Below are 27,459 nucleotides of genomic sequence, written 5' to 3'. Positions count from 1 at the left end.
TGATGTCGGTTTTTTATACAGTGCCATCTGAGGGATTGAAGGTCACGGTCATTCAACGTTGGTTTCCGGCCATGCTGCTTACGTGAAGTGATTTCTCCAGATTTTCTGAATTGTGTGATGATATTATGGAGCGTAGATGTTAAAATCCCTAAATGTCTTACAATTGCACTTTGAGAAACGTTGTTCTTAAACTGTTTGACTATTTGCTCACGCAGTTGTGGACAAACGGGTGTACCTCGCCCCATCCTTTCTTGTGAAAGACTGAGCATTTTTTGGGAAGCTGTTTTTATACCCAATCATGGCACCCACCTGTTCCCAATTAGCCTGCACACCTGTGGGATGTTCCAAATAAGTGTTTGATGAGCATTCCACAACTTTATCAGTATTTATTGCCACCTTTCCAAACTGCTTTGTCACGTGTTGCTGGCATCAAATTCTAAAGTTAATGATTATTTGCAAAAAAAAAATATGTTTATGAGTTTGAACATCAAATATGTTGTCTTTGTAGCATATTCAACTGAATATGGGTTGAAAAGGATTTGCATTTATTTATATTTACATCTAACACAATTTCCCAACTCATATGGAAACGGGGTTTGTAATTTAAATAATGGGTTTCACTATGTTAAGTGCTCTGAATCACTAGAAAAAAAAATCGCTGAATAAATATACTTCACTTCACTTAAAAGTGAATTAAAATTGTATTTATTTTGCCTATCAAGAACAGAGATTTTTTATTCTTTATTTATTCTGAATAGAAAATACATGCGATCAAAAGTCTGCTTACAATAGAGGCTATTAGAGTCGCTTTATTCTGCCTAAAAAGAACTTAAAAAGCATCCAAACACCTCCATTAAGGTGTTATGTACACGCAGTAGCTATATATGTCATTTAGTAACAAGTACATTTTAAAAAATATGTTATATTTAAGTATATTTGCTCATTAGAGCAGTAATTTCAAAAACGGATCACAACGTTCGCTTTTTATTTTTAACAAGATTTCATAATATTAAACACTGCAGACTTCCTGAGAGCCAACAAACATAATACAAACATCACATACTGTACAGGGTCTTCTGTCACTAGAGAGATTGATAGAATCTAGTTATATTCTCGTTTAGATGAGGAATGACTCAATCGTCGCATGGAAAAGGAGGGTGAAGTTAAGCGTCTTTTTGTGTTGTTCGCAATTGCCAGGTCTAAATTGGCTGTCAAAGGGTACCAAGCTGTCAGAGTACGTCGTCATCCTTCTACTATCCAGGTGAGAAGCACGATTCATGATCTGGAATAATGTTTCAACAGCAACGGCGAGGAAGGAGCTCACCAGCCGGTGATGTCAACATAGACACACAAGCTATAAATACTTTGTCTGCGTTAGCACTTATAATAACAATATCACTAATACTTGGTTGGTATTCAAGCCACAAAATGCAAATGCAGTATTGTTGGCGTTTTTTAGATGCTTATAGAGGACCTCCCATTGGCTCCATTGCAAGTGGACTTTTATTTACATTTATGAGTTAAAATGTTATTTAAATATATATATACATCAATCGTAATGTCATTTATAATGATTGTGAACGATGGACCAAATTCCCCCTAAAAACTGCAGTTTCCCTCTAAATTCAAATGATTATATTTAAGACTTGAAGTGTATGAGCATGAAGTGATGAAGCCTACTTGGATGAGAGGACAAAGGTCTTGTAAGAGAAAGTGAAGAGTCCAGTTGTGATGGATTGAATGCCCTGAGAATAAAATGATGTGCTTACTTGGACTGTGATGAAGCTGTGAGGACTCAGCTGCTTTGTCTTCATGCTCTTCAGTCTTCACAGAGACAACAGTCAGTGGAAACTTGCTGACATCAGCCTCCTCCTGCCCTAGAAGACACTCTCCCTCCTGACTCATCCACACTTCCTCCTCTTCCTCTTTCATGTGGGGGGGCTGTGGATCCTCCTCTTCCTCTTTAATGTGGGGGGGCTGCTGGAGGTCTGTTGGGTAAATAAGTCAATAAGATAAAGAGAGAATATAAATAGTTTTGTACTGACACTGTTAACAAAATTACATTATTTGTGTTCTTTCATGTGTTGTGTTAAAAGTGTGTAGCAAAACAACCAATAAAAACACAGGAAATACTTCCTTTTGTCCCAGCCACTAAAATTAATTCAAAAGTGAGTACAGTGAGTACAAAAACATACTTGGAAATGTGATGGGGGGCAATTTTAATTTTTTTTTTATAAGTACCAGGCAGCATTGATTGAGACATTCTTAACTTTACACTCACTGATCTAAAGTGTGTAATATTTTATCTATGACACCTAAACTTTATGTCCAAACTTAATCATAATATTTTAATAGTATGGTCATTACCATAACTTCAATATCATGGAAATAAAAAATCTAATTCCAAAATCACTTAAATTGTATGTTTTTGTCATCATGCCAAATACTTTTTTGAGGTCATTTTGTTGGCTGGGCCAAAAAAATGCTTGGTTAAAAACAAATTTAAGCGACTTTAAGACATTTCACTTAATAATGAACGGCCAAGTGGTTTGAGATGGTATGAGATCAAGATGTCATCTTTAGAGCAGGCTTTGTTTTTTTGACAATCACTCCCACGTTAAAAAGTTAAAGTATCAATGATTGTCACACACACACTTGGGGTGGCAAGATTATTGTCTTCATTTGGCCCATCACCCTTGATCACCCTTAGTGAGGTAATGGGTCCCATTTTTATAGTTTTTGGTATGACTCGGCTGTAGGTGTTGTAGTAGGTTAATGGTTGCACCAATATGAAGAAAATAATAGCTTTGACACATATATAACTTGTCAAACCTGTCAGCTAGCAGGCTAGTTTTACAGCATCAGTTACCATGGTAACTGACTCTGGCTTTGTCTTACCTCTTTTATTTTTGGAGGTAAAACTCTCAAGCTTTACATACTCAGGACTTTGCACTTAACCTGCTCTCTGGAATATTCCCCCGGCGACTGTGTGAGTTTTGTGTAAACATGTTGATACACATTGTTACAAACATCAACCTCTCATAAATATTGTGTGTCTGACAATGTCTCCTTCTTAACAATGTAAAACAATCAGTGCATCATCTTCACCTGACAATTCATCTTCCTACAGACAATTTATTGAAGAATAGTGTTAATAATGAAATATAAAGTCAGTAAAGATGTGGGAGTAAGAAGTAAACAAACCTGTTCTGTGTAACACAACTTGATGTTTTTGTTGTTGTCGCTCCTTCTCCTCTTTTGTTGGACAAAGTTCCTCCTCGTACTTTGCTGTGGTTCTTTGGCACATTTTCACACAATCACAACACTTTACACTCACACTTGATCTCTACTTAGTGATGTGTTTTGATCACTTCCGCCTCTCTTTGTTAGCAGCTAACAAGCTAAGCTAACTAGCAAGCTAAGCTAACTAGCAAGCTAAGCTAGCTCGAGAAGCATCAAAGTGCGCTCAGACTAATATAACCGGATGCAAACAGTTATTAACGATGTTTACTCTCTTTACTAGAGTGTAATAAAGGACATATATGTGTACATGGAGGCACAGATTAAGAACATTGAACTGTGACTGCAATAACCGTCAGACGTCATCTTGCTTTATCCTCGCCGTGTTTGCTTCGCGCGCAGTGTTGTCAGATCTCGCGAGAGAAACAAGTAACAACCTCTTTTCCAGGCCTCGCGAGAGAAACAAGTAACAACCTCTTTCCCCCCCATCCCCGGTACAACTATTTCAACATTCTGAAAATAAAAGTAAACGTGTCCATTTTACATTTTCGAAAAAAAGACATACAACTCATTTTCGTAAAAATATTCAAATATTTAACAATGAATTGAAACAACAGCAGCATAAGGAAAGAAAATTTAAAAAAATATAAAAATAAATATTAATATTACACTCAGATTATTTTTGTCTTTGATGCTAATCGTTTTTATAATGTATTTTAGAATGTGGGAGGTGTTCATGGTCTTTTTTTAAAATTCCTTTAGCATTATATATATATATATATATATATAGTCATTATTGTCACCGATGTCCCACTGGGTGTGAGTTTTCCTTGCCCTTATGTGGGCCTACCGAGGATGTCGTGGTGGTTTGTGCAGCCCTTTGAGACACTAGTGATTTAGGGCTATATAAGTAAACATTGATTGATTGATTGATTGATATATATATATATGTATATACATACATATATATATATATATATATATATGTATACATATATATATATATATATATATATATATATATATATTAGGGGTGGGCAAATGAATGCGTTAATTACGAGTTAACTCATCAATCTATTAACGCCGACAATTATTTTATCGCACATTTGCGTATGTTGTTTACATGCTTTTATTTTGTTAACGCCTTTTCTTAACAAGATGGCGTCGCCCGGATGTACTTCGGCGTCGAGGGGCTCTTGGTAAATATGGAACATTTGGCAAAAATACCGGACAATTCTGCAAATGTCATGGCCGGCTTACAGCGTGGTCACTCCGGGATCACTTACGACCGCCAGACAATTCTGGATGTGGATAGATCGGGCCGTTTTGGAGTGAATGACGCGTGCTTGCTAGACCGGCTAGCTAGCGTGGGAATACTTTGCCAGCTACATCCAGCGGCTTGTGAAGCAGCAGAGTATTTGTGTTGTCTGTCTATTTATGAATAATGCAGACCAGGAGTGTTGGCTGAGTTCTTAACGTTTACTTTCAGAGCGTGCATATCACAACATACAAGATGCCGTCATGGCGACCCAACCTATACCGGGCTACCGCGCATGCTCGTCACTCCTGTTGCATGCTGGGTAGGGTAGTTCTTTTATTCCCTGGCTCATAACATCACAATATAGTACCATGTATATGCGTTCAGTTTATCAAAGCACCAAGCAAACAATCGGAAAATTCCCATCATATGAATTCCTAGATATGGTCATAATTATTTTAAGTGCACTACGCAGAATAAACACAACATTATTAATATTGCTACTACGTATAATTTGATCAAAAATTCCCTAAAACAGCCCACTACCTATAATATAGGTTTTTTAAACATAAGATCCCTGATAAAAAAAAAATTATGCTGTTACCTCAGAAATTGCCTGTTCAGATGTTATGATTGTGGCTCAGAGATTTGTATGTAGATTATATTTATTTTCCATAACAAACAGGATAACTTAAATACCCTGGCAGTGGCAATAAGCTTAAATGTTTGTATTTACATTTTTTGAGTTGATTTTTCATAAAATATGCTATTTAACTGCTACTCTTTAACAAGGACTGATTTAAATTCTGTTTGCACAACAAATGTTTTGGCGCTTTTGTTCATGTGGGAGAATATTCCAATAAAGGTGCACTACACACTACTTTTGAATTCATTATTGGGCTTTGCGTATACAATGCAGTTAATCACGATTAAGGGAATAAGCGGTAGAAAATGGATGGATGGATGGATATATATATATATATATATACATATATATGTATATGGTATATGGTCCATGGTATATATATATATATATATATATATATATATACCATGGACCCAGATTTCCCTCGCCCGGACGCGGGTCACCGGGGCCCCCCTCTGGAGCCAGGCCCGGAGGTGGGGCACGATGGCGAGCGCCTGGTGGCCGGGCCTGTTCCCATGGGGCCCGGCCGGGCACAGCCCGAAGAGGCAACGTGGGTCATCCCTCCAATGGGATCACCACCCATAGCAGGGGCCATAGAGGTCGGGTGCATTGTGAGCTGGGCGACAGCCGAAGGCAGGGCACTTGGCGGTCCGATCCTCGGCTACAGAAGCTAGCTCTTGGGACGTGGAACGTCACGTCACTGGGGGGGAAAGAGCCTGAGCTAGTGCGCGAAGTCGAGAAATTCCGGCTGGATATAGTCGGACTCACTTCGACGCACAGCAAGGGCTCTGGAACCACTTCTCTCGAGAGGGATTGGACTCTCTTCCACTCTGGCGTTGCCGGCAGTGAGAGGCGACGGGCTGGGGTGGCAATTCTTGTTTTCCCCCGGCTCAAAGCCTGTACGTGGAGTTCAACCCGGTGGACGAAAGGGTAGCCTCCCTCCGCCTTCGGGTGGGGGGACGGGTCCTGACTGTTGTTTGTGCTTACGCACCAAGCAACAGTTCAGAGTACCCACCCTTTTTGGGTACACTCGAGGGAGTACTGGAGAGTGCTCCCCCGGGTGATTCCCTTGTCCTACTGGGAGACTTCAACGCTCACGTTGGCAACGACAGTGAAACCTGGAGAGGCGTGATTGGGAAGAATGGCCGCCCGGATCTGAACCCGAGTGGTGTTTTGTTATTGGACTTCTGTGCTCGTCACAGTTTGTCCATAACAAACACCATGTTCAAACATAAGGGTGTCCATATGTGCACTTGGCACCAGGACACCCTAGGCCGCAGTTCCATGATCGACTTTGTAGTTGTGTCATCGGATTTGCGGCCTCATGTTTTGGACACTCGGGTGAAGAGAGGGGCGGAGCTTTCTACCGATCACCACCTGGTGGTGAGTTGGCTGCGATGGTGGGGGAGGATGCCGGACAGACCTGGCAGGCCCAAACGCACTGTGAGGGTCTGCTGGGAACGTCTGGCAGAGTCTCCTGTCAGACAAAGTTTCAATTCCCACCTCCGGAGGAACTTTGAACATGTCACGAGGGAGGTGCTGGACATTGAGTCCGAGTGGACCATGTTCCGCACCTCTATTGTCGAGGCGGCAGATCGGAGCTGTGGCCGCAAGGTAGTTGGTGCTTGTCGGGGCGGCAATCCTAAAACCCCTTCGTGGACACCAGCGGTGAGGGATGCCGTCAAGCTGAAGAAGGAGTCCTATCGGGTCCTTTTGGCTCATAGGACTCCGGAGGCAGTGGACAGGTACCGACAGGCCAAGCGGTGTGCAGCTTCAGCGGTCGCGGAGGCAAAAACTCGGACATGGGAGGAGTTCGGGGAAGCCATGGAAAACGACTTCCGGACGGCTTCGAAGCGATTCTGGACCACCTTACGCCGCCTCAGGAAGGGGAAGCAGTGCACTATCAACACCGTGTATGGTGCGGATGGTGTTCTGCTGACCTCGACTGCGGATGTTGTGGATAGGTGGAAGGAATACTTCGAAGACCTCCTCAATCCCACCAACACGTCTTCCTATGAGGAAGCAGTGCCTGGGGAATCTGTGGTGGACTTTCATATTTCTGGGGCTGAGGTCGCTGAGGTAGTTAAAAAGCTCCTCGGTGGCAAGGCCCCAGGGGTGGACGAGATCCGCCCGGAGTTCCTTAAGGCTCTGGATGCTGTGGGGCTGTCTTGGTTGACAAGACTTTGCAGCATCGCGTGGACATCGGGGCGGTACCTCTGGATTGGCAGACCGGGGTGGTGGTTCCTCTCTTTAAGAAGGGGGACCGGAGGGTGTGTTCCAACTATCGTGGGATCTCACTCCTCAGCCTTCCCGGTAAGGTTTATTCAGGTGTACTGGAGAGGAAGCTACGTCGGATAGTCGAACCTCGGATTCAGGAGGAACAGTGTGGTTTTCGTCCTGGTCGCGGAACTGTGGACCAGCTCTATACTCTCGGCAGTGTTCTTGAGGGTGCATGGGAGTTTGCCCAACCAGTCTACATGTGCTTTGTGGACTTGGAGAAGGCATTCGACCGTGTCCCTCGGGAAGTCCTGTGGGGAGTGCTCAGAGAGTATGGGGTATCGGACTGTCTTATTGTGGCGGTCCGTTCCCTGTACGATCAGTGCCAGAGCTTGGTCCGCATTGCCGGCAGTAAGTCGAACACATTTCCGAGGCTGTCCATTGTCACCGATTCTGTTCATAACTTTTATGGACAGAATTTCTAGGCGCAGTCAAGGCGTTGAGGGGGTTCCGGTTTGGTAACCGCAGGATTAGGTCTCTGCTTTTTGCAGATGATGTGGTCCTGATGGCTTCATCCGACCGGGATCTTCAGCTCTCACTGGATCGGTTCGCAGCCGAGTGTGAAGCGACCGGAATGAGAATCAGCACCTCCAAGTCCGAGTCCATGGTTCTCGCCCGGAAAAGGGTGGAGTGCCATCTCCGGGTTGGGGAGGAGACCCTGCCCCAAGTGGAGGAGTTCAAGTACCTAGGAGTCTTGTTCACGAGTGAGGGAAGAGTGGATCGTGAGATCGACAGGCGGATCGGTGCGGCGTCTTCAGTAATGCGGACGTTGTACCGATCCGTTGTGGTGAAGAAGGAGCTGAGCCGGAAGGCAAAGCTCTCAATTTACCGGTCGATCTACGTTCCCATCCTCACCTATGGTCATGAGCTTTGGGTCATGACCGAAAAGATAAGATCACAGGTACAAGCGGCCCAAATGAGTTTGGGTCTCTCCCTTAGAGATAGGGTGAGAAGCTCTGTCATCCGGGAGGAACTCAAAGTAAAGCCGCTGCTCCTCCACATGGAGAGGAGCCAGATGAGGTGGCTCGGGCATCTGGTCAGGATGCCACCCGAACGCCTCCCTAGGGAGGTGTTTAGGGCACGTCCAACCGGTAGGAGGCCACGGGGAAGACCCAGGACACGTTGGGAAGACTATGTCTCCCGGCTGGCCTGGGAAGGCCTCGGGATCCCCGGGAAGAGCTAGACGAAGTGGCTGGAGATAGGGAAGTCTGGGTTTCCCTGTTTAGGCTGTTGCCCCCGCGACCCGACCTCGGAAAAGCGGAAGATGATGGATGGATGGATAGATTATAAAGTCCAACATAAGCAGTCAGTAAAGACCTGTGTTGGTGGTAAGCCTCATGTAAACTGTATGTGCCTTTGGAGTAAGATGTTTACAATATACAACCTGTACTACAGTAAAACCCATCTTCACATGGGGCTAGTTGCACAATGGATAACACGTCTGACTACAGATCAGAAGATTCTAGTTTAGACTCTTGGCGAGCTCACTGTTTTTCGTTATTTGAACTGAAACCAAATTCAGTGCCATTTCTTCAGGAGTGTTTTTTTGCAGTTAAAATAAATATCTACTAACTGGAACATGCATTATTTGTCTTTTTATTATTGTGAATAGATAACTGGAAGTTGTATCTGTAGTTATACTCCGGATATTCAATCAGAATTAAACGTGTGAGGAAAAAGGTGAAATAATACAAATCTTGCCTGAGCACGCCTTCCTCTTGTTAGAGTAAAAATTGTTGGGGCTTGGTCACTAGCATTCAAACTAGATGTGACTATTCTGTCTATGAACATGAACAGGGAAGGAAAAACATCATCAGTCAGGATAGTTTGTCACAGCCGTGGTTGTATAGTGGTTAGTACTCTGTGTTGTGGCCGCAGCAACCCCGGTTTGAATCTGGGTCATGGCCCCATACCTTTTCTTCAAGCTGTACTTTTTTGATGATGATTTTTCAATCAATCAATCAATGTTTACTTAGTATATAGCCCTAAATCACGAGTGTCTCAAAGGGCTGCACAAACCACTACGACAAAAAAATTGTTGTTTTGTTCCCTCTGGTAAGTGGTCGAACAAGATGTGAAACCAACCAGGTACTCTGGCGAAATTAAAAATATCTATTTGATGTCATTACAGTATTGTCCTTGATGCATCATTTAATATGACTGATGTGTGCTTTGTGCTGTTACTTTATCCCTTGGTAAAACTGCATTATAATCTCAGTCAATCGATCAATACTTTCTTTCTTTAGTTTATTTCGAACATGAACATACTTACGGGCTTCACGGTGGCAGAGGGGTTAGTGCGTCTGCCTCACAATACGAAGGTCCTGAGTAGTCCTGGGTTCAATCCTGGGCTCGGGATCATTCTGTGTGGAGTTTGCATGTTCTCCCCGTGACTGCGTGGGTTCCCTCTGGGTACTCCGGCTTCCTCCCACCTCCAAAGACATGCACCTGGGGATAAGCCCCTCCCACCTCCAAAGGCATGCACCTGGGGATAGGCCCCTCCCACCTCCAAAGACATGCACCTGGGGATAGGCCCCTCCCACCTCCAAAGACATGCACCTGGGGATAGGCCCCTCCCACCTCCAAAGTCATGCACCTGGGGATAGGCCCCTCCCACCTCCAAAGGCATGCACCTGGGGATAGGCTCCTCCCACCTCCAAAGTCATGCACCTGGGGATAGGCCCCTCCCACCTCCAAAGACATGCACCTGGGCATAGGTTGATTGGCAACACTAAATGGTCCCTAGTGTGTGAATATTGTCTGTCCATCTGTGTTGGCCCTGTGATGAGGTGGTGACTTGTCCAGGGTGTACCCCGCCTTCCGCCCATTTATAGCTGAGATAGGCCCCAGCGCCCCTCGCGACCCAAAAGGGTATACGCGGCATGGAAATAGATTGAAGGATGGAACAAACTTACAACATAATACATCAGACAATTTCATATCATTTAACATTACATCATGTCCGAAAAGAAGTAGGAAGGAGCCAAGCTATTTAAATGATTTGCAATGTCACTTGGTTTAGTGAGTACCAACCCATTTGATTCCATAAAAGGTGTACAGACTTTGTTCTTTCTACCCATGATTTCATTCAAAACATTCCAGAGGTTTTTGCTATCATATCTTACATCTTATAACCTCTGTTTGTAATATTCCCTTGTGAGCTGCTTTCTTGAGGAACAATACTCATGCCTGTCAACAATTAAACCTGAGTTGACTAAAGCTTTCTTAGCCATGTCTCTTTCTGTCATTAAACTCCCAAGTCCATTATCAATCCATGGGGCAGACTTAGTTTTGACTGAAAACTTTTTCAAAGGGGCATGCTTATCCACAACACTCATGTACATTAACATAAATAAATCCAGTGCAGCCTGAGGGTCTTCCTCACTGCACACCTCCTTCCAATTTAAACGGGATATTTCATCAAAAAACACTCTTCATCAAATCTCTTATAAGACCTTGTAAAAAATTATATTTGCTTCCAGTTTAGGAAGCCTTGTCTTTCTAGTGACTGTTATTGTATTCCATCCATCCATCCATCATCTTCCGCTTATCCGAGGTCGGGTCGCGGGGGCAACAGCCTAAGCAGGGAAACCCAGACTTCCCTCTCCCCAGCCACTTCGTCTAGCTCTTCCCGGGGGATCCCGAGGCGTTCCCAGGCCAGCCGGTAGACATAGTCTTCCCAACGTGTCCTGGGTCTTCCCCGTGGCCTCCTACCGGCTGGACGTGCCCTAAACACCTCCCTAGGGAGGCGTTCGGGTGGCATCCTGACCAGATGCCCGAACCACCTCATCTGGCTCCTCTCCATGTGGAGGAGCAGCGGCTTTACGTTGAGTTCCTCCCGGATGGCAGAGCTTCTCACCCTATCTCTAAGGGAGAGCCCCGCCACACGGCGGAGGAAACTCATTTCGGCCGCTTGTACGCGTGATCTTATCCTTTCGGTCATGACCCAAAGCTCATGACCATAGGTGAGGATGGGAACGTAGATCGACCGGTAAATTGAGAGCTTTGCCTTCCGGCTCAGCTCCTTCTTCACCACAACGGATCGGTACAACGTCCGCATTACTGAAGACGCCGCACCGATCCGCCTGTCGATCTCACGATCCACTCTTCCCTCACTCGTGAACAAGACTCCTAGGTACTTGAACTCCTCCACTTGGGGCAGGGTCTCCTCCCCAACCCGGAGATGGCATTCCACCCTTTTCCGGGCGAGAACCATGGACTCGGACTTGGAGGTGCTGATTCTCATTTTATAATCTGGTGACCTTCTATTTGTTGCAGCCTGGGCCTTCACCAGCTCTACCTGTTGCAGCTAACCTCCACTAAAAATTAAAGCAAAATGCTTCTGGCAAAATTCTGGGGAGCATCCAAGTTAAATCCAGCTCAGAGTTGGCAACTTCGGGAGAGGAGCTTCTTTTTGGGTCAAAACCTTCTTTGTTGATGAGGATTTAAAACTGGCTTGACTGTCAAAAATGAGCTTTGTGTTCAAGCAATTGGCAAGTTTGAGCTTTGACAGTCGACTTGTCCAGGGTGTACCCCGTCTCCCGCCCGATTGTAGCTGAGATAGGCACCAGCGCCCCCCCCGCCACCCCAAAGGTAATAAGCGGTAGAAAATGGATGGATGGATGGAGCTTTGACAGTTCCCAGCTTGTCACTGAACATGCTGACTAATTCACCTTCACCTGAGATTGCCAATATGGATGTTATCTCAGACGTTGGACAAATCAGAATTGACGGGGGCTTGGGTAGCTCAGTCGGCAGAGTATCAGCCTTTAAATCTGAGGGTCCAGGGTTCAAGTCCCTAATGGCTGATGTTAATCTCCTTACACTTCTTAAAATACATCCCTTTGACCCCTGGTAGTAGTCCTTTTAACTTGTATTAAATTCAAATAGTTTTCAACAGTGATTGCTTTTTCTCTATTTCATTTAAAAAACTGAAACCAAAAACATCCCTCACATCCGCTTTAGTTCAGGTGGCAGAGCGTTAATGCGATTATCTGAAGGATTAAACGCAATACTTTAAACTCAAATTGTTAGACAGTGTATCTGTATGAAAAGGTTGTGGTTAATATTTTGCTGTAAGTGTGTTAGATGCACCTTCACATCACACTGAGCACAGCTTTATTACTCTCACTTTCAACTTATACAGTCCAAGACAAACCCTTAAGGCAACAAATTTGTGTTTGAAACAGCCCGATGTAAGCGTCACTTAAATACCAAACATTGGCAGGAGTAAAGATACACCGTTAAACAACATAACGGTTGTCCAAATTAAAAATGACGGAGAGTTGTGTGCCAACTGATGCTAAGATTCCTGGCCGCAAGCTGACTTTCCAGAGAGACCATTTCAGTAGTGAAAGAACCACAGAAGCCACATTAGTAACATAAACCAGGGAAGAGTTGTGCTGAAACCAAGGTTTATCAATCAATCAATCAATCAATGTATTTCACATAAAACAAAGAACAACAACAAGAAAAGAAAAACAAAAAACAAAAAAAAACAAAAAAAAAAAAACACTCATTTGAGCAATGATTGAGCCGAAAGGGTGTAGGTTGAAGCAACGCTTATATAAACCTACCCCATCACAACAAGAACAAGCTTCAAAATATATAAAATCTAAAACATGCTTCACTTATATTACTTTTTTTTTTTTTTTTAAACAATATATAAGCAACATATATGTAGCACACGTCTCATATACATAGTTTAACATTTAAATCAAACATATACATTTGTACACTTATATATATATATATATATACACATACATACACACACATATATATATATACATATACACATACATACATACACACATATATATATATACATATACACATACATACATACACACACATATATATATATATACATATACATACACACATACACACATACATACATACATTATACATACACAATTCATTTAAATTCCATATAAAGTGGTAATATATACATTTTAATATAACCTATATGTATAATTATGAAATCATACATTGTATTTATATACATATATATTATTGTCTTTCTAAAACAATGTTTGCTCTTCTTTCTTATATTTACTAATGATAAATGATTTAAAAAGCTTTTTAAACTGGTTTATGTTGGTGCTGTGTTTTATTTCATCCTTTAAACAGTTCCATATTTTAACCCCTGCTATTGTTATACTCATTCGTTTCTGCGTTGTTCTACAATATTGGATCTTAAAAAGTAGTTCTCCTCTTAAATTATAATTCCCTTCTCTTTGTAAAAATCTTCTCTGTAACCCTGTTGGAAGTAAATCTTTACTTGCTTTATAAATCATTTGGGCAGTCTTGAGTTGGATGAGATCTGGTAGTTTTAAATCAAATGTTTTTATAAATAATCCATTAGTGTGTTCTCGGGGTCCTGTGTTATGTATCAGTCTGATGGCCCTTTTTTGCATTATGAATAGTGGTTGGATGTTCGTCCTATATGTATTTCCCCAAACTTCTAGACAGTAACTCAAATATGGTAAAACAAGTGTACAATAAAGAGTGTGTAATGTTTTTTGATTAAGAATGTGCCTTGTTTTACCCAGGACAGCAATACTTCTGGCCAACTTCCCTTTGATGTATGTAATGTGTGACTTCCAGCAGATCCTTTGGTCCAAGATCACACCCAAAAATTTGATTTTGTTTACTCTTTCTTTCTTTTGAACCGGGGAACATGAGATCTTCAGTCTGATGCTCTCCCAACTGAGTTATTTCAGCTCTAGTTGTTAGAGGCTCACTTTTTCAAATGTAACCAAGGTCTGCCCTGTTGGGGACTTTTCAGGGCTGGAATTTCCAGTTTTTGGTGAACTCTTGTGAAATATTCACTGTCATGTTACTCTTTATAGTTAATTAATTGGTAAATTAATAAAATATTTACTGGGTCCTGCTGCTAGTTCACTTTTTGTGGTGTCATTTTGCTACCTGTTAAAGGGGAACATTATCACAATTTCAAAAGGGTTAAAACCAATAAAAATCAGTTCTCAGTGGCTTATTTTATTTGTTGAAGTTTTTTTCAAAATTTTAACCGTCCCGGAATATCCTTGAAAAAAGCTTTAAAGTGCTTGATTTTCGCTCTCTCAAAGCTACTGTCTATTTTCCTAGTGTGACGTCACACAGTGCTGCCAATGTAAACAAACAATGGCGAATAGCACAGCAAGATATAGCGACATTAGCTCGGATTCAGACTCGGATTTCAGCGACTTAAGCGATTCATCAGATTACGCATGTATTTAAACAGATGGTCGGAGTATGGAGGCAGATAGCGAAAATGAAGTTGAAGAAGAAACTGAAACTATTGAACGAATAGCTATTGACGCTATTCGGCCATAGCATGGGTGTACCTAATGAAGTGGGCCATAGCATGGCCGAATAGCAGCGTTAGCATCACCGGTAAAATGTGCGGACCAAACGATCAGGACTTTCGCATCTCGTGACACTGGAGCAACTTAAATCCGTCGATTGGTGTTTTTTTCACATTAAATGTGGGTGGGAGGAAATGTAATATAGTTTCAAATGTACATGTAGCTAGCCTAAATAGCATGTTAGCATCGATTAGCTGGCAGTCACGCCGCGACCAAATATGTCTGATTAGCACATAAGTTAACATCAACAAAACATACCTTTGTGATTTCGTTGACTTTATCGTTGCAAATGCATCCGCAGGTTATCCATACATCTCTGTGCCATGTCTGTCATCGCCGGTAAAATGTGGAGAAACTCCAGCACATTCAATGGGGGTCTGGCGGCAGACACTTTGGCATCTTCGGGCCAGTGGTGCAACTTGAATCCCTCCCTGTTAGTGTTGTTACACCCTCCGACAACACACCGACGAGGCATGATGTCTCCAAGGTTCCAGAAAATAGTCGAAAAAACGGAAAATAACAGAGCTGAGACCCGGTGTTTGTAATGTGAAAATGAATATGGCGGGTGTGTTACCTCGGCGACGTCACATTCTGACGTCATCGCCTCCAGCGCGATAAACAGAAAGGCGCTTAATTTGCCAAAATTCACCAATTTAGAGTTTGGAAATCGGTTAAAAAAATATACGGTCTTTTTTCTGCAACATCAAGGTATATATTGACACTTGCATAGGGCTGCTGATAATGTTCCCATTTAAGGAAAGTATTTGTTCTTAAATATATAAATAATCCTCCATATTGGCAGCCATAGTGATTCATTTATTCAGCAGAGCAATAAAACTTGGATCTGACAAAAAAGTAAACACAAATGCTGTCTTCCTCGCTGATAAAACATGATAGCAACATGCATCTGCCAGCTCACCATCGCCCCCACTTCTCAGTGTAGCGAGTTGGAGTACTACAAGAGGAGCTCTAATACAGTGCTTAAATCTGTATTCGTAGTCTGATTATCAAGAAATAATGAAGTCACACTTATATTAAAACATTAATGCTAAGGTTTCATCCAGTAGTGGACCGATAACGTCTGATGATGATGATGATGATGATGATGATGATGATGATGATGATGAAGATGTGTATGTGCAAGTGAACAAATGGATCCACAAGGGACAACAACCCTTTCCACAGACTACACACACATCATAAACATCAATCTTAGAAGCCTCCAACAATATATTTGAAGAAGACTTTAGGACTAAAAGTGAAGTGAAATAAGTACAAATGCAGCAATAAAAACAAGCAAGTCCACTCACGATGGCTCTAAAGTTCAGTGATGTGTTGCTAACTTCAGCCTTTTTCTTCTTTGTTGATGTTTTGCAGTAGTTAACATCCATGATGCAACAATGCTGCTCATCTACCAAAGTCCACATTTAGTTAACAATTTTATTTATTCATTCTTTCAATTGGACAATAACATCAACAAAATGCAATTGAAAAAAATGTGTGGATTTATAAGAGACAAAGAAAACCCAAATTAAAATAATAAGATGTCCTTTCTTGAAAGACGAGAAACAAATACACTAGTACCTACATATATAATATTTAATAAATGCGCACAACTTAAAAAGTAATTTCTGGACAACATATAACAGTAGAAGATGAGAAGCACTACATACAACATCAACCGGCGTGGCGCAGTGGGAGAGTGGCCGTGCGCAACCCGAGGGTCACTGGTTCAAATCCCACCTAGAACCAACCTCGTCACGTCCGTTGTGTCCTGAGCAAGACACTTCACCCTTGCTCCTGATGGGTGCTGGTTGGCGCCTTGCATGGCAGCTCCCTCCATCAGTGTGTGAATGTGTGTGTGAATGGGTAAATGTGGAAGTGGTGTCAAAGCGCTTTGAGTACCTTGAAGGTAGAAAAGCGCTATACAAGTACAACCCATTTATTTATTATTTAAATATACATTCATATTAAACATGCTGTGTTTTTAAGTACATTTAGCACAATCACTGTTTAAGTGTTTTTAAATCCCTGCAGCTTCCATGACTCTTACACACTTGTGCTCACTGACCTGATACCTGAGTGTTTTATCACACAAACGGTTTCTCTCCAGTGTGTGTTCTCATGTGTGTGGTCATGTTTTGCTTTGTGGAGAAACTCTTCTTACAAACAGAACACAGAAAAGGTTTCTCTCCAGTATGTCTTCTCATGTGCGATATACTTTCAAACTTAGTGTTGAATCTTTTATCACAAAATGAGCAAGCAAAATGTTTCTCTCCAGTATGTGTTCTCATGTGTGTGGTCATGTGATGCTTTATGGAGAAACTCTTCTTGCAAACAGAGCAAGTAAAAGGTTTCTCTCCAGTATGTGTTCTCATGTGTATTATAACTTCATACTGAGTGTTGAATCTTTTATCACAAGCTGAGCAGGCAAAAGGTTTCTCTCCAGTGTGTGTGCTCATGTGTCTGGTCATGTTAAGCTTTGTGGCGAAACTCTTCTTGCAAACAGAGCAAGCAAAAGGTTTCTCTTCATTATGTATTATTATGTGTCTTGTAAAATGACTCTTCCATCTAAATGACTTCCCACATTGAGAGCAGTCAAAGTGTTTGTTGTTAGTGTGATGTCTCGTATCACCTTTAGAGTCATTTTTCCTCTCCAAAGGTTTTTGGATGTGGTCACTGTGATCAGAAGAGTCTGACATCATGTGGTCCATGTCTGACAGTGGAGCAAAGATGCTGTCTGGTTCTGACTTGATATCTTCACAATGCTCTCCATCAGCTTCTGTGATGTGTTGACTTACAAGCTCCGCCCCTCTGTTCTCCTCACTTTGACTGTGATGAAGCTGTAAGGACTGAGCTTCATCTTCATCATGAAGCTGCTCCTCTTTAATGTGGGAGGGGGTCTGTAGCTCCTTCTGTCCCACACTGGAGCTCCACTCCTGCTGCTTGGAGGGAATCTCTTCATGACTCTCTGCTGACACCTGCTGGACGTCTGCAGAACATACAACACAAATGAGGTGTTACTGTATTGAAGTTTGCAGTATTCAAACTATTCACATGTGAGCTAGGCCAAATAGACAGTGATAGGCAGGCAACCTGGAAAATGTAGTAAGCTAAGCTACAAGTTACTCTCCATTAAATGTAGCTAAGCTATCTCAGAGAATTGTAGCTAGCTACACTACACGCTACACTGCAAAAGCAGCGTAAAAATACCTGTCATCTCAAACAGGGAAATTCAAAAACAAAATGAAAATAGCTAAAGTTGCACCAATTTATAAGACTGTAGACAAACACCAATTTACAAATTATAGACCTGTTTCTTTACTTCCACAATTTTTTTAAATCATTGAAAAACTGTCCAACAACAGATTAGAGTTCAACAAACCAACATAGAATATTAGATGAGAACCAATATGGATACAGAGCTAATATTTCAACTTCGATGGCTGTAATTGAAATGACAGAAGAAATTACCAATGCAATAGATAGTAAAAAATATGCGGCAGCAGTGTTTATGGATCTAACTAAAGCATTTGACACAATTAATCACAATATTTTAATCAAAAAACAAGAATAGTATGGCATCAGAGGGCTGGTCTTAAACTGGATAAGAAGTTATTTGACCAACAGGAAACAATACGTGAAGCTGGACAAACACACTTCTACAACACTAAATATATCCTGTGGTGTACCTCAGGGATCAATACTAGGACCAAAATGGTTCAATCTTTGTATAAATGAAATTTGTAAAGTTACAAAAGATTTAAAGTTAGTATTATTTGCGGATGATACAATAGTGTTTTGTTCAGGAGAGAACACACAGAAGATAGTACAAATAATAACAGAATAAATTATTAAATTAAAAATATGGTTTAAAAAAAACAGACTATCTTTGAATCTTAGTAAAACTAAAATAATGCTATTTGGTAACAATAGAAGAGAAAGTCAAACACAATTACAAATAGACGGAATAGAAATTGAAAGAGTAAATGAAACTAAATTTGTAGGTATAATGATTGATGATAAAATGCACTGGAAATCTCACATAAAAAATATACAACATAAAGTAGCAAGAAACACGTCAATAATGAATAAAGCAAAATATGTTCTGGACCAAAAATCCCTTCATATTCTCTACTCCTCACTAGTGTTACATATCTGAGTTGTTGTGCAGAAAAATGGGGAAATAACTACAAAAGTACACTTCATTCATTAACTGTGTTACAAAAAAGATCAGTTATAATAATACATCATGTTGGATATAGAGAACATTCAAACCCTTTATTTATTCAATCAAAAATACTGAAATTCCACAACATAGTGAATTTGCAAACAACTAAAACTATACACAAAGTAAACTATAACCTGCTAGCCAAGAATGTACAAAAATTATTGTCAACAAAAGGGGAGAAATATAATCTTCTTGAAAAATGTAATTGAAAACATTTGTACGCACGTACAACACTTCAGACCTTCAGTATATCAGGATGTGGAATTAAATGATGGAATGGATTAAGCAAAACAATTAAACAATGTACTAATATGATCCACTTCAAGAAACTCTTCAGACTTCAAGTGTTTACAAAATAGAAAGAAGAAGAACCATGATAATAAACTTTCTGAATTTATTTCATCCATCCATTCATTTTCTAGATGCTCTTACTCATCTCACCATATGAAATGTAACTTACTTCACAGAGAATTATTATTATTTATTTTCATTGTGATTACTTATGGAGTATATTGTCAATAAATTGAGAACTGGAAGTGAACAAAAGTTTTAGCAACCGTTATGTAAAAGAAAAGGGGTAGGATTAAATAAACTCTGCTTCTTCCTACTCCTTTTACAACATGTTGAAAAGACAAACTGCAAATTGTGATGTGTCATGTTGTATGTGTGATGTATCATGTTGTATGTGTGATGTATCATGTTGTATGTGTGAAGTATCATGTTGTATGCATGCATGTGTGATGTATCATGTTGTATGTGTGATGTATCATGTTGTATGTGTGATGTATCATGTTGTATGTGTGATGTATCATGTTGTATGCATGCATGTGTGATGTATCATGTTGTATGTGTGATGTATCATGTTGTATGCATGCATGTGTGATGTATCATGTTGTATGTGTGATGTATCATGTTGTATGCATGCATGTGTGATGTATCATGTTGTATGTGTGATGTATCATGTTGTATGTGTGATGTATCATGTTGTATGTGTGATGTATCATGTTGTATGCATGCATGTGTGATGTATCATGTTGTATGTGTGATGTATCATGTTGTATGTGTGATGTATCATGTTGTATGTGTGATGTATCATGTTGTATGCATGCATGTGTGATGTATCATGTTGTATGTGTGATGTATCATGTTGTATGTGTGATGTATCATGTTGTATGTGTGATGTATCACGTTGTATGTGATGTATCATGTTGTATGCATGTGTGATGTATCATGTTGTATGCATGCATGTGTGATGTATCATGTTGTATGCATGCATGTGTGATGTATCATGATGTATGCATGCATGTGTGATGTATCATGATGTATGCATGCATGTGTGATGTATCATGTTGTATGCATGCATGTGTGATGTATCATGTTGTATGCATGCATGTGTGATGTATCATGTTGTATGCATGCATGTGTGATGTATCATGTTGTATGCATGCATGTGTGATGTATCATGTTGTATGCATGCATGTGTGATGTATCATGTTGTATGCATGTATGTGTGATGTATCATGTTGTATGCATGCATGTGTGATGTATCATGATGTATGCATGCATGTGTGATGTATCATGTTGTATGCATGCATGTGTGATGTATCATGTTGTATGCATGCATGTGTGATGTATCATGTTGTATGCCCGCATGTGTGATGTATCATGTTGTATGCATGCATGTGTGATGTATCACGTTGTATGTGTGATGTATCATGTTGTATGCATGCATATGTGATGTATCATGTTGTATGCACGCATGTGTGATGTATCATGTGGTATGCATGCATGTGTGATGTATCACGTTGTATGTGTGATGTATCATGTTGTATGCATGCATGTGTGATGTATCATGATGTATGCACGCATGTGTGATGTATCACGTTGTATGTGTGATGTATCATGTTGTATGCATGCATGCATGTGTGATGTATCATGTTGTATGCATGCATGTGTGATGTATCATGTTGTATGCATGCATGTGTGATGTATCATGTTGTATGCATGCATGTGTGATGTATCATGTTGTATGCATGCATGTGTGATGTATCATGTTGTATGCATGCATGTGTGATGTATCATGTTGTATGCATGCATGTGTGATGTATCATGTTGTATGCATGCATGTGTGATGTATCATGTTGTATGCATGCATGTGTGATGTATCATGTTGTATGCATGCATGTGTGATGTATCATGTTGTATGCATGCATGTGTGATGTATCATGTTGTATGCATGCATGTGTGATGTATCATGTTGTATGCATGCATGTGTGATGTATCATGTTGTATGCATGCATGTGTGATGTATCATGTTGTATGTGTGATGTATCATGTTGTATGCATGTATGTGTGATGTATCATGTTGTATGCATGCATGTGTGATGTATCATGTTGTATGCATGCATGTGTGATGTATCATGTTGTATGCATGCATGTGTGATGTATCATGTTGTATGCATGCATGTGTGATGTATCATGTTGTATGCATGCATGTGTGATGTCCTCATCCACCCGCCAGCCACCCGAACCAACATTTAATAAAAACCACACGCGCCCGCCACCCGCCTGTTGATATATATCTAATATAGACGATGCAAGGCATTAGTGAAGCCAGAAAGCTTTTGCCTGTTAAAGAAAGGAGACTGATCCAATGCAGCAGTAGACATTCAATGCGCGTCAGGCATTAATAACTCTTGGCCACGCTTTAGTGGCTAAGAGATATTAATGCGTGATAATATTACTTATCATTATTATAATATTATTGTCATTTCCATTAAGAAAGTGTTGACTATTGTTGCCAATGACCTCAGATCAGGAGTATGTAACTCAAACTTTGTGTGCGCAGTTGCAGCAAGCAGAACGATGCTTTTAAGAAGTTAAAAAAATGTTTTAGAAAGACTAGGCTTATATTTTCGTTTGGTAAAAAAAAAAAAATTCTGAATTTATTTCAAAGAATATTAACTTGTTAACGTTATAATGCTGAAATAGGGACGAGGGCGGGGTGCACAGTGAAACTGTGAACAATGTTGTGACAAAGATGAACTTTTATTGATTAATCTGCAGCCATGACAAAATATCAGACAATCTCCATAGTCAACGACAGGCAGGAAAATAAAGATAAACACATCGCCTATGTTGTAGGCATAGACATAGGCTCATAAGTTTTTAAGTTGAAATAAAAAACTAAATAAAAAATGTGCCTCATAAGCCTTAGGCTGTCAATCACGCGCACAAACTCAAATTATATAATCACATATGTGTCATCCCTATTGAAACAAAAATACATTGAATAAATAATAATAATAAATTACCTGCAACTTATTGGCCAAGGCAAATAGCTGAAGGGGGTTAAATCAAACCCATCAGACTGCACTTTATCATCAAACTTGAATTATAATGAAATTAGACGGTCGCGACAAACAAAGCAGGCTAAATAGTCTTAATGACATTGTAGCCAATCGGAGATGTGCTTCACTGGAAAGCGAGGCCAAATAATTAACACACTGTAGTATATCACAAATAAATAATAAAAAAACAATAAACAACGCAATTGCCTTAATTCCTTTGCATTGTAGTGCGCCCAAACAACACCTAACCATCAAAATTATTCAGCTGACCGAACTCAAAATGGGTTGGACATGGGCTTTTTTGGTATAGGTAACGTAGACTAATTCCTTTAACGCGGGGGTGGGCATTACGTCGATCTCGGAGGGTGTGTCAGTCCATCTCAAGCCAGGCATTAAAAAATATACAATCATCAATCATACCAAGACTTCACTTTCGTCAGTTGTTTGACATTCTCGGCACCCGAGGATCTTGTGAGATGACGCTGGCTGCTGCGAGCTCATATTTAAGAAAAAAATCACTAACAGGGCGGACGCAGAGAAACACATTTTATTTCTAGAGACTCCGTACCTACTGTCAAAACTCTAAAGACCGACAGCACAGTTCCTGTCTTCACCATAAAAGACCTGTTTCATCCTGCCTGTGCTAACAAAATAAGAGTCTCAGAAAGCTAGCGTGCACAAGCTAGCAAGCTACGGAGTTTGATGCCAATGTATTTCTCCCCCGCCCTCAGCGACCGCTTTCTCACTTGCTTGCCCACCCGCACTCTCACTGACGTCACTCACCTGCTGCCAGACATTAAAGGGCCACACACATATGCTACTCTCATAACAAAGTGTTTAAAAACGAGTATGCAAGTTGGACAAATGAGATGCCAAATCCAACCACTTTCATGTGGTATTGGACAGAAAGGAGGACTTTTTTTTCCCTCCATTTGAAAATGCGGACGTTATCAGCACCACTGTCTGATTCCAATCAATGCAAGTCATCAGAATCAGGTAATACACCAACTTATATTCTTGTCTTCATGAAAGAAAGGAATCTATGTGTGTTAAACATGCTTGTATTATCATTAAACACCATTAACTTGTTAACAAAAATGTCTCTTTCATAAATAAATAAATATAAATTATAAATAGGAATGAGGTAGATCTCCTCGACTTGGTCAATTGAAAAGTAGCTGGCCTGCAGAAAAAGTGTGAGCGCCCCTGCTTTAACATATCCAAGCGTATGTCTACTTACTTTTGTGTTTGTTAGCACTATGCAGGAATAAAATGTCATCTGCAGAGCCAGGATTCAGGCGAGAGCGCCTGGCCTCTAAAATGTGGCCTGCTGTGCTGAAGGAGCGCTCACTTGCGCCACTTGTCTTTTTCTGTTTTTCTTCTTCTTCTGCTGTGTTGTGTTTTTTTGTGCTGCTGTGCCTGATGAACAACTGACTGTTTCAAAGAGTGCTGCTCCTTTTTCGTATGTGGGTAACAACATTTAACTATGTATGTATATATATTTCCGAATTGGTTCAACCGCCACCCGCCCGAATCTATTTGAAATCAATTTTTTTCTCATGTCAACCGCCCGACCCGCGGTTTATCCGCAGACTCCGCGATTGTGTCCGCAATCCGCGCATCTTTAGAGAGGACAAAGGTCTTGTAAGAGAAAGTGAAGAGTCCAGTTGTGATGGATTGAATGCCCTGAGAATAAAATGATGTGCTTACTTGGACTGTGATGAAGCTGTGAGGACTCAGCTGCTTTGTCTTCATGCTCTTCAGTCTTCACAGAGACAACAGTCAGTGGAAACTTGCTGACATCAGCCTCCTCCTGCCCTAGAAGACACTCTCCCTCCTGACTCATCCACACTTCCTCCTCTTCCTCTTTCATGTGGGGGGGCTGTGGATCCTCCTCTTCCTCTTTAATGTGGGGGGGGCTGCTGGACGTCTGTTGGGTAAATAAGTATATAAGAGAGAATATAAATAGTTTTGGACTGACACTTTTAACACATTTACATTATTTGTGTTCTGAACCTGTGTAGCAAAACAACCAATAAAAACACAGGAAATACCTACTCGATTCCTAAAAAATAATTCAAAAGTGGTACAGTGAGTACAAAAACAGACTTGGAAATTTGATGAGGGGCAATTTGAAAAGTTTTTAAAAGTACGAGGCAGCATTGATTGAGGCATTCTTGACTTCACTGATGTAAAGTGTGTAAACATTTTATTCTGTCTATTACACCTACTCTTTATCTCTAAACTTAACCATAATATTATAATGACTTTTTCATTACCATAACTTCAATATCAAGGAAATTAAAAAAAAAAACTAATTCCAAAATCACTTAAAAAACATTTATGGTATGTTTTTGTCATTATGCAAAATACATTTTGGTGGTCATTTCGTCTGCTGGGCCAAAAGGAACTTGTACCAAAACATGTTTTACCATGTGCTGTTTTATGTCTAATGATGATGTCTCATTGACAATATCATTAGACATTTACAAAAAAATAAAAAAAGAACAATAGTGTCACAGTGGCTTACACTTGCATGGCATCTCATAAGCTTGACAACACACTGTGTCCAATGTTTTCACAAAGATAAAATAAGTCATATTTTTGGTTCCTTTAATAGTTAAAACAAATTTACATTATTGCAACCAGTTGATAAAACATTGTCCTTTACAATTATAAAGTTAAAGTTAAAGTACCAATGATTGTCACACACACACTAGGCATGGCGAAATTTGTCCTCTGCATTTGACCCATCACCCTTGCTCACCCCCGGGGAGGTGAGGGGAGCAGTGAGCAGCAGCGGTGCCGCGCCCGGGAATCATTTATGGTGATCTAACCCCCAATTCCAACCCTTGATGCTGAGTGCCAAGCAGGGAGGTAATGGCTCCCATTTTTATAGTCTTTGGTATGACTCGGCCCGGGTTTGAACTCCCAACCTACCCATCTCAGGGAAGACACTCTAACCATATATAAAAGCTTTTTTAAATAAAATCTACTACTCTGCTAGCATGTCAGCAGACTGGGGTAGATCCTGCTGAAATCTATGTACTGAATGAATACAGAATCCTTTTGAATCGGAAAAATATTGATTTTGAATCGAGAATCGCGTTGAATCGAAAAAATCGATTTGTAATCTAATCGCGACCCCAAAAATCGATATTGAATGGAATCGGGGGACACCCAAAGATTCGCAGCCCAAGTGTCGTTATAGTCCTCACTTGAAACTGGGTCTGGAATCCTTTCCTCCAATTTTGGTCCAGTATTTACAAAATAATTATTGATGCTTTCAACCACTTTCTTCATGTTGTCATTATTTTTGTTTCTGTCTGAGAAGTATGAGTGAAGTGAAGTGAAGTGAATTATATTTATATAGCGCTTTTTCTCTAGTGACTCAAAGCGCTTTACATAGTGAAACCCAATATCTAAGTTACATTCAAACCAGTGTGGGTGGCACTGGGAGCAGGTGGGCAAAGTGTCCTGCCCAAGGACACAACGGCAGTGACTAGGATGGCGGATGCGGGAATCGAACCTGCAACCCTCAAGTTGCTGGCACGGCCGCTCTACCAACCGAGCTAAACCGCCCCTTCTTAGTGCCTTTTTTAATAATTCTATTGAGGATGCCTCTTGTTGTTCTCATATTGTTTATGTTTCTGTCTAATAATTGACTGTAATTTTATGTTCTACATGTTCGTAGTATGCTAGTTAGCTTGTTTTGATACTTTTTGAACTTATTTTCTGCCTCTGTAGCTATTTGTGTTATACATTTTCCACAAACTATAATGTATTCGTAATACAAGCATGTTTTTATCTTTTTGTCATCCATTATAGATTCTTCTCACCCTGCTTTCTACTGAGTAGTTTCCATGGACAATGTTTGTCAAAGTTTTATGAACGTGTTTAAAAAAATATTGATATTCTTCAACATCATTGTCATTGGACACATTGTCCCAATTTTGCTTTTCCAGCTCATTTTTAAAGCAATCATTCTCTTCTCTGTGCCGAGTCTTCAAAATGTCTCTTTGTCTTCCATGTTCTTCTTCTTGTAGTTTCCATCATATATTGATGATCACTAATGTAGGTTATAAGTAGACCACTTGTAGTGTTGTTATCTAAATCATTGGTAAAAATATAATCAATAAGCGTGGCTCAGTGTCCTGTGATTCTGCTTGGCTTTGTGATTTTAGGATACAAACAGATGTTACACAGTCATCAATGGACTTTTGTTGGTTAGGGTTCAAAAAGTCAATATTAAAGTCACCACATAAGAACATTATTTTTTGACCATTGTCCATGTAATTTGCATTGATCCAATCTTCAAATTTTTATATACTTGACTTAAGTGATCTATATATACAACTGATTACTATATTTTTGCTTATTTCCTGACATATTTCAATGGTTATACATTCTACAAAACCCAAAACAGTGAAGTTGGCACGCTGTGTAAATGGTAAATATAAACAGAATACAATTATTTGCAAATCCTTTTCAACTTATATTCAATTGAATAGACTGCAAAAACAAGATATTTAATGTTCAAACTTGAAAACGTTATTTTTTGTAAATATTAGCTCTTTTGAAATTTGATGCCTGCAACATGTTTCAAAAAAGCTGGCACGAGTGGCAATAAAGACTGATAAAGTTGAGGAACGCTCATCAAACACTTATGTGGAACATCCCACAGGTGTGCAGGCTAATTGGGAACAGGTGGGTGCCATGATTGGCTATAAAAGCAGCTTCCATGAAATGCTCACTCATTCACAAACAAGGATGGAGCGAGGGTCACCACTTTGTAAAAAATGTGTGAGCAAATTGTCGACCAGCATAAGAACAACATTTCTCAACGAGCTATTACAAGGAATTAATGGATTTCACCATCTACAGTCGGTAATATCATCAAAAGGTTCAGAGAATCTGGAGAAATCACTGCACGTAAGCCATGATATTACCGACTTATTATCCGTCAGGCGGTACTGCATCAAAAACCTACACCAGTGTGTAAAGGATATCACCACATGGGCTCAGGAACACTTTAAAAAAACACTGTCAGTGACTACAGTTAGTCGCTAAATCTGTAAGTGCAA

At 40.4% G+C, this 27,459-nt stretch overlaps 1 protein-coding gene across 7 annotated transcripts in view; it reads right to left on the bottom strand.

Annotated features, from left to right (window-relative positions):
- LOC133541238 (zinc finger protein 771-like) overlaps positions 1 to 27,459 on the bottom strand; it is a 52,640-nt gene that overhangs the window by 13,245 nt on the left and 11,936 nt on the right. For 3 of the 7 annotated variants that reach the window (XM_061884493.1, XM_061884494.1, XM_061884495.1), the window contains 2 exons: positions 24,086 to 24,305; positions 1,770 to 1,988 (listed from right to left, as the gene is read on the bottom strand). In XM_061884493.1, the coding sequence (XP_061740477.1) occupies positions 1,770 to 1,988; positions 24,086 to 24,248 (382 nt within the window). In that variant the 5' untranslated portion in view covers positions 24,249 to 24,305. Of the gene's footprint in view, positions 1 to 1,769; positions 1,989 to 3,204; positions 3,644 to 24,085; positions 24,306 to 27,459 lie in introns of those variants that run through there. The other 4 variants (XM_061884500.1, XM_061884498.1, XM_061884499.1 and 1 more) reach the window with 2 other exon arrangements.

This window comes from Nerophis ophidion, linkage group LG23 (assembly GCF_033978795.1).
Source record: "Nerophis ophidion isolate RoL-2023_Sa linkage group LG23, RoL_Noph_v1.0, whole genome shotgun sequence".
NCBI classification, from domain to species: Eukaryota; Metazoa; Chordata; class Actinopteri; order Syngnathiformes; family Syngnathidae; genus Nerophis; species Nerophis ophidion.
This window is presented reverse-complemented; position numbering and strand designations above follow the sequence as displayed.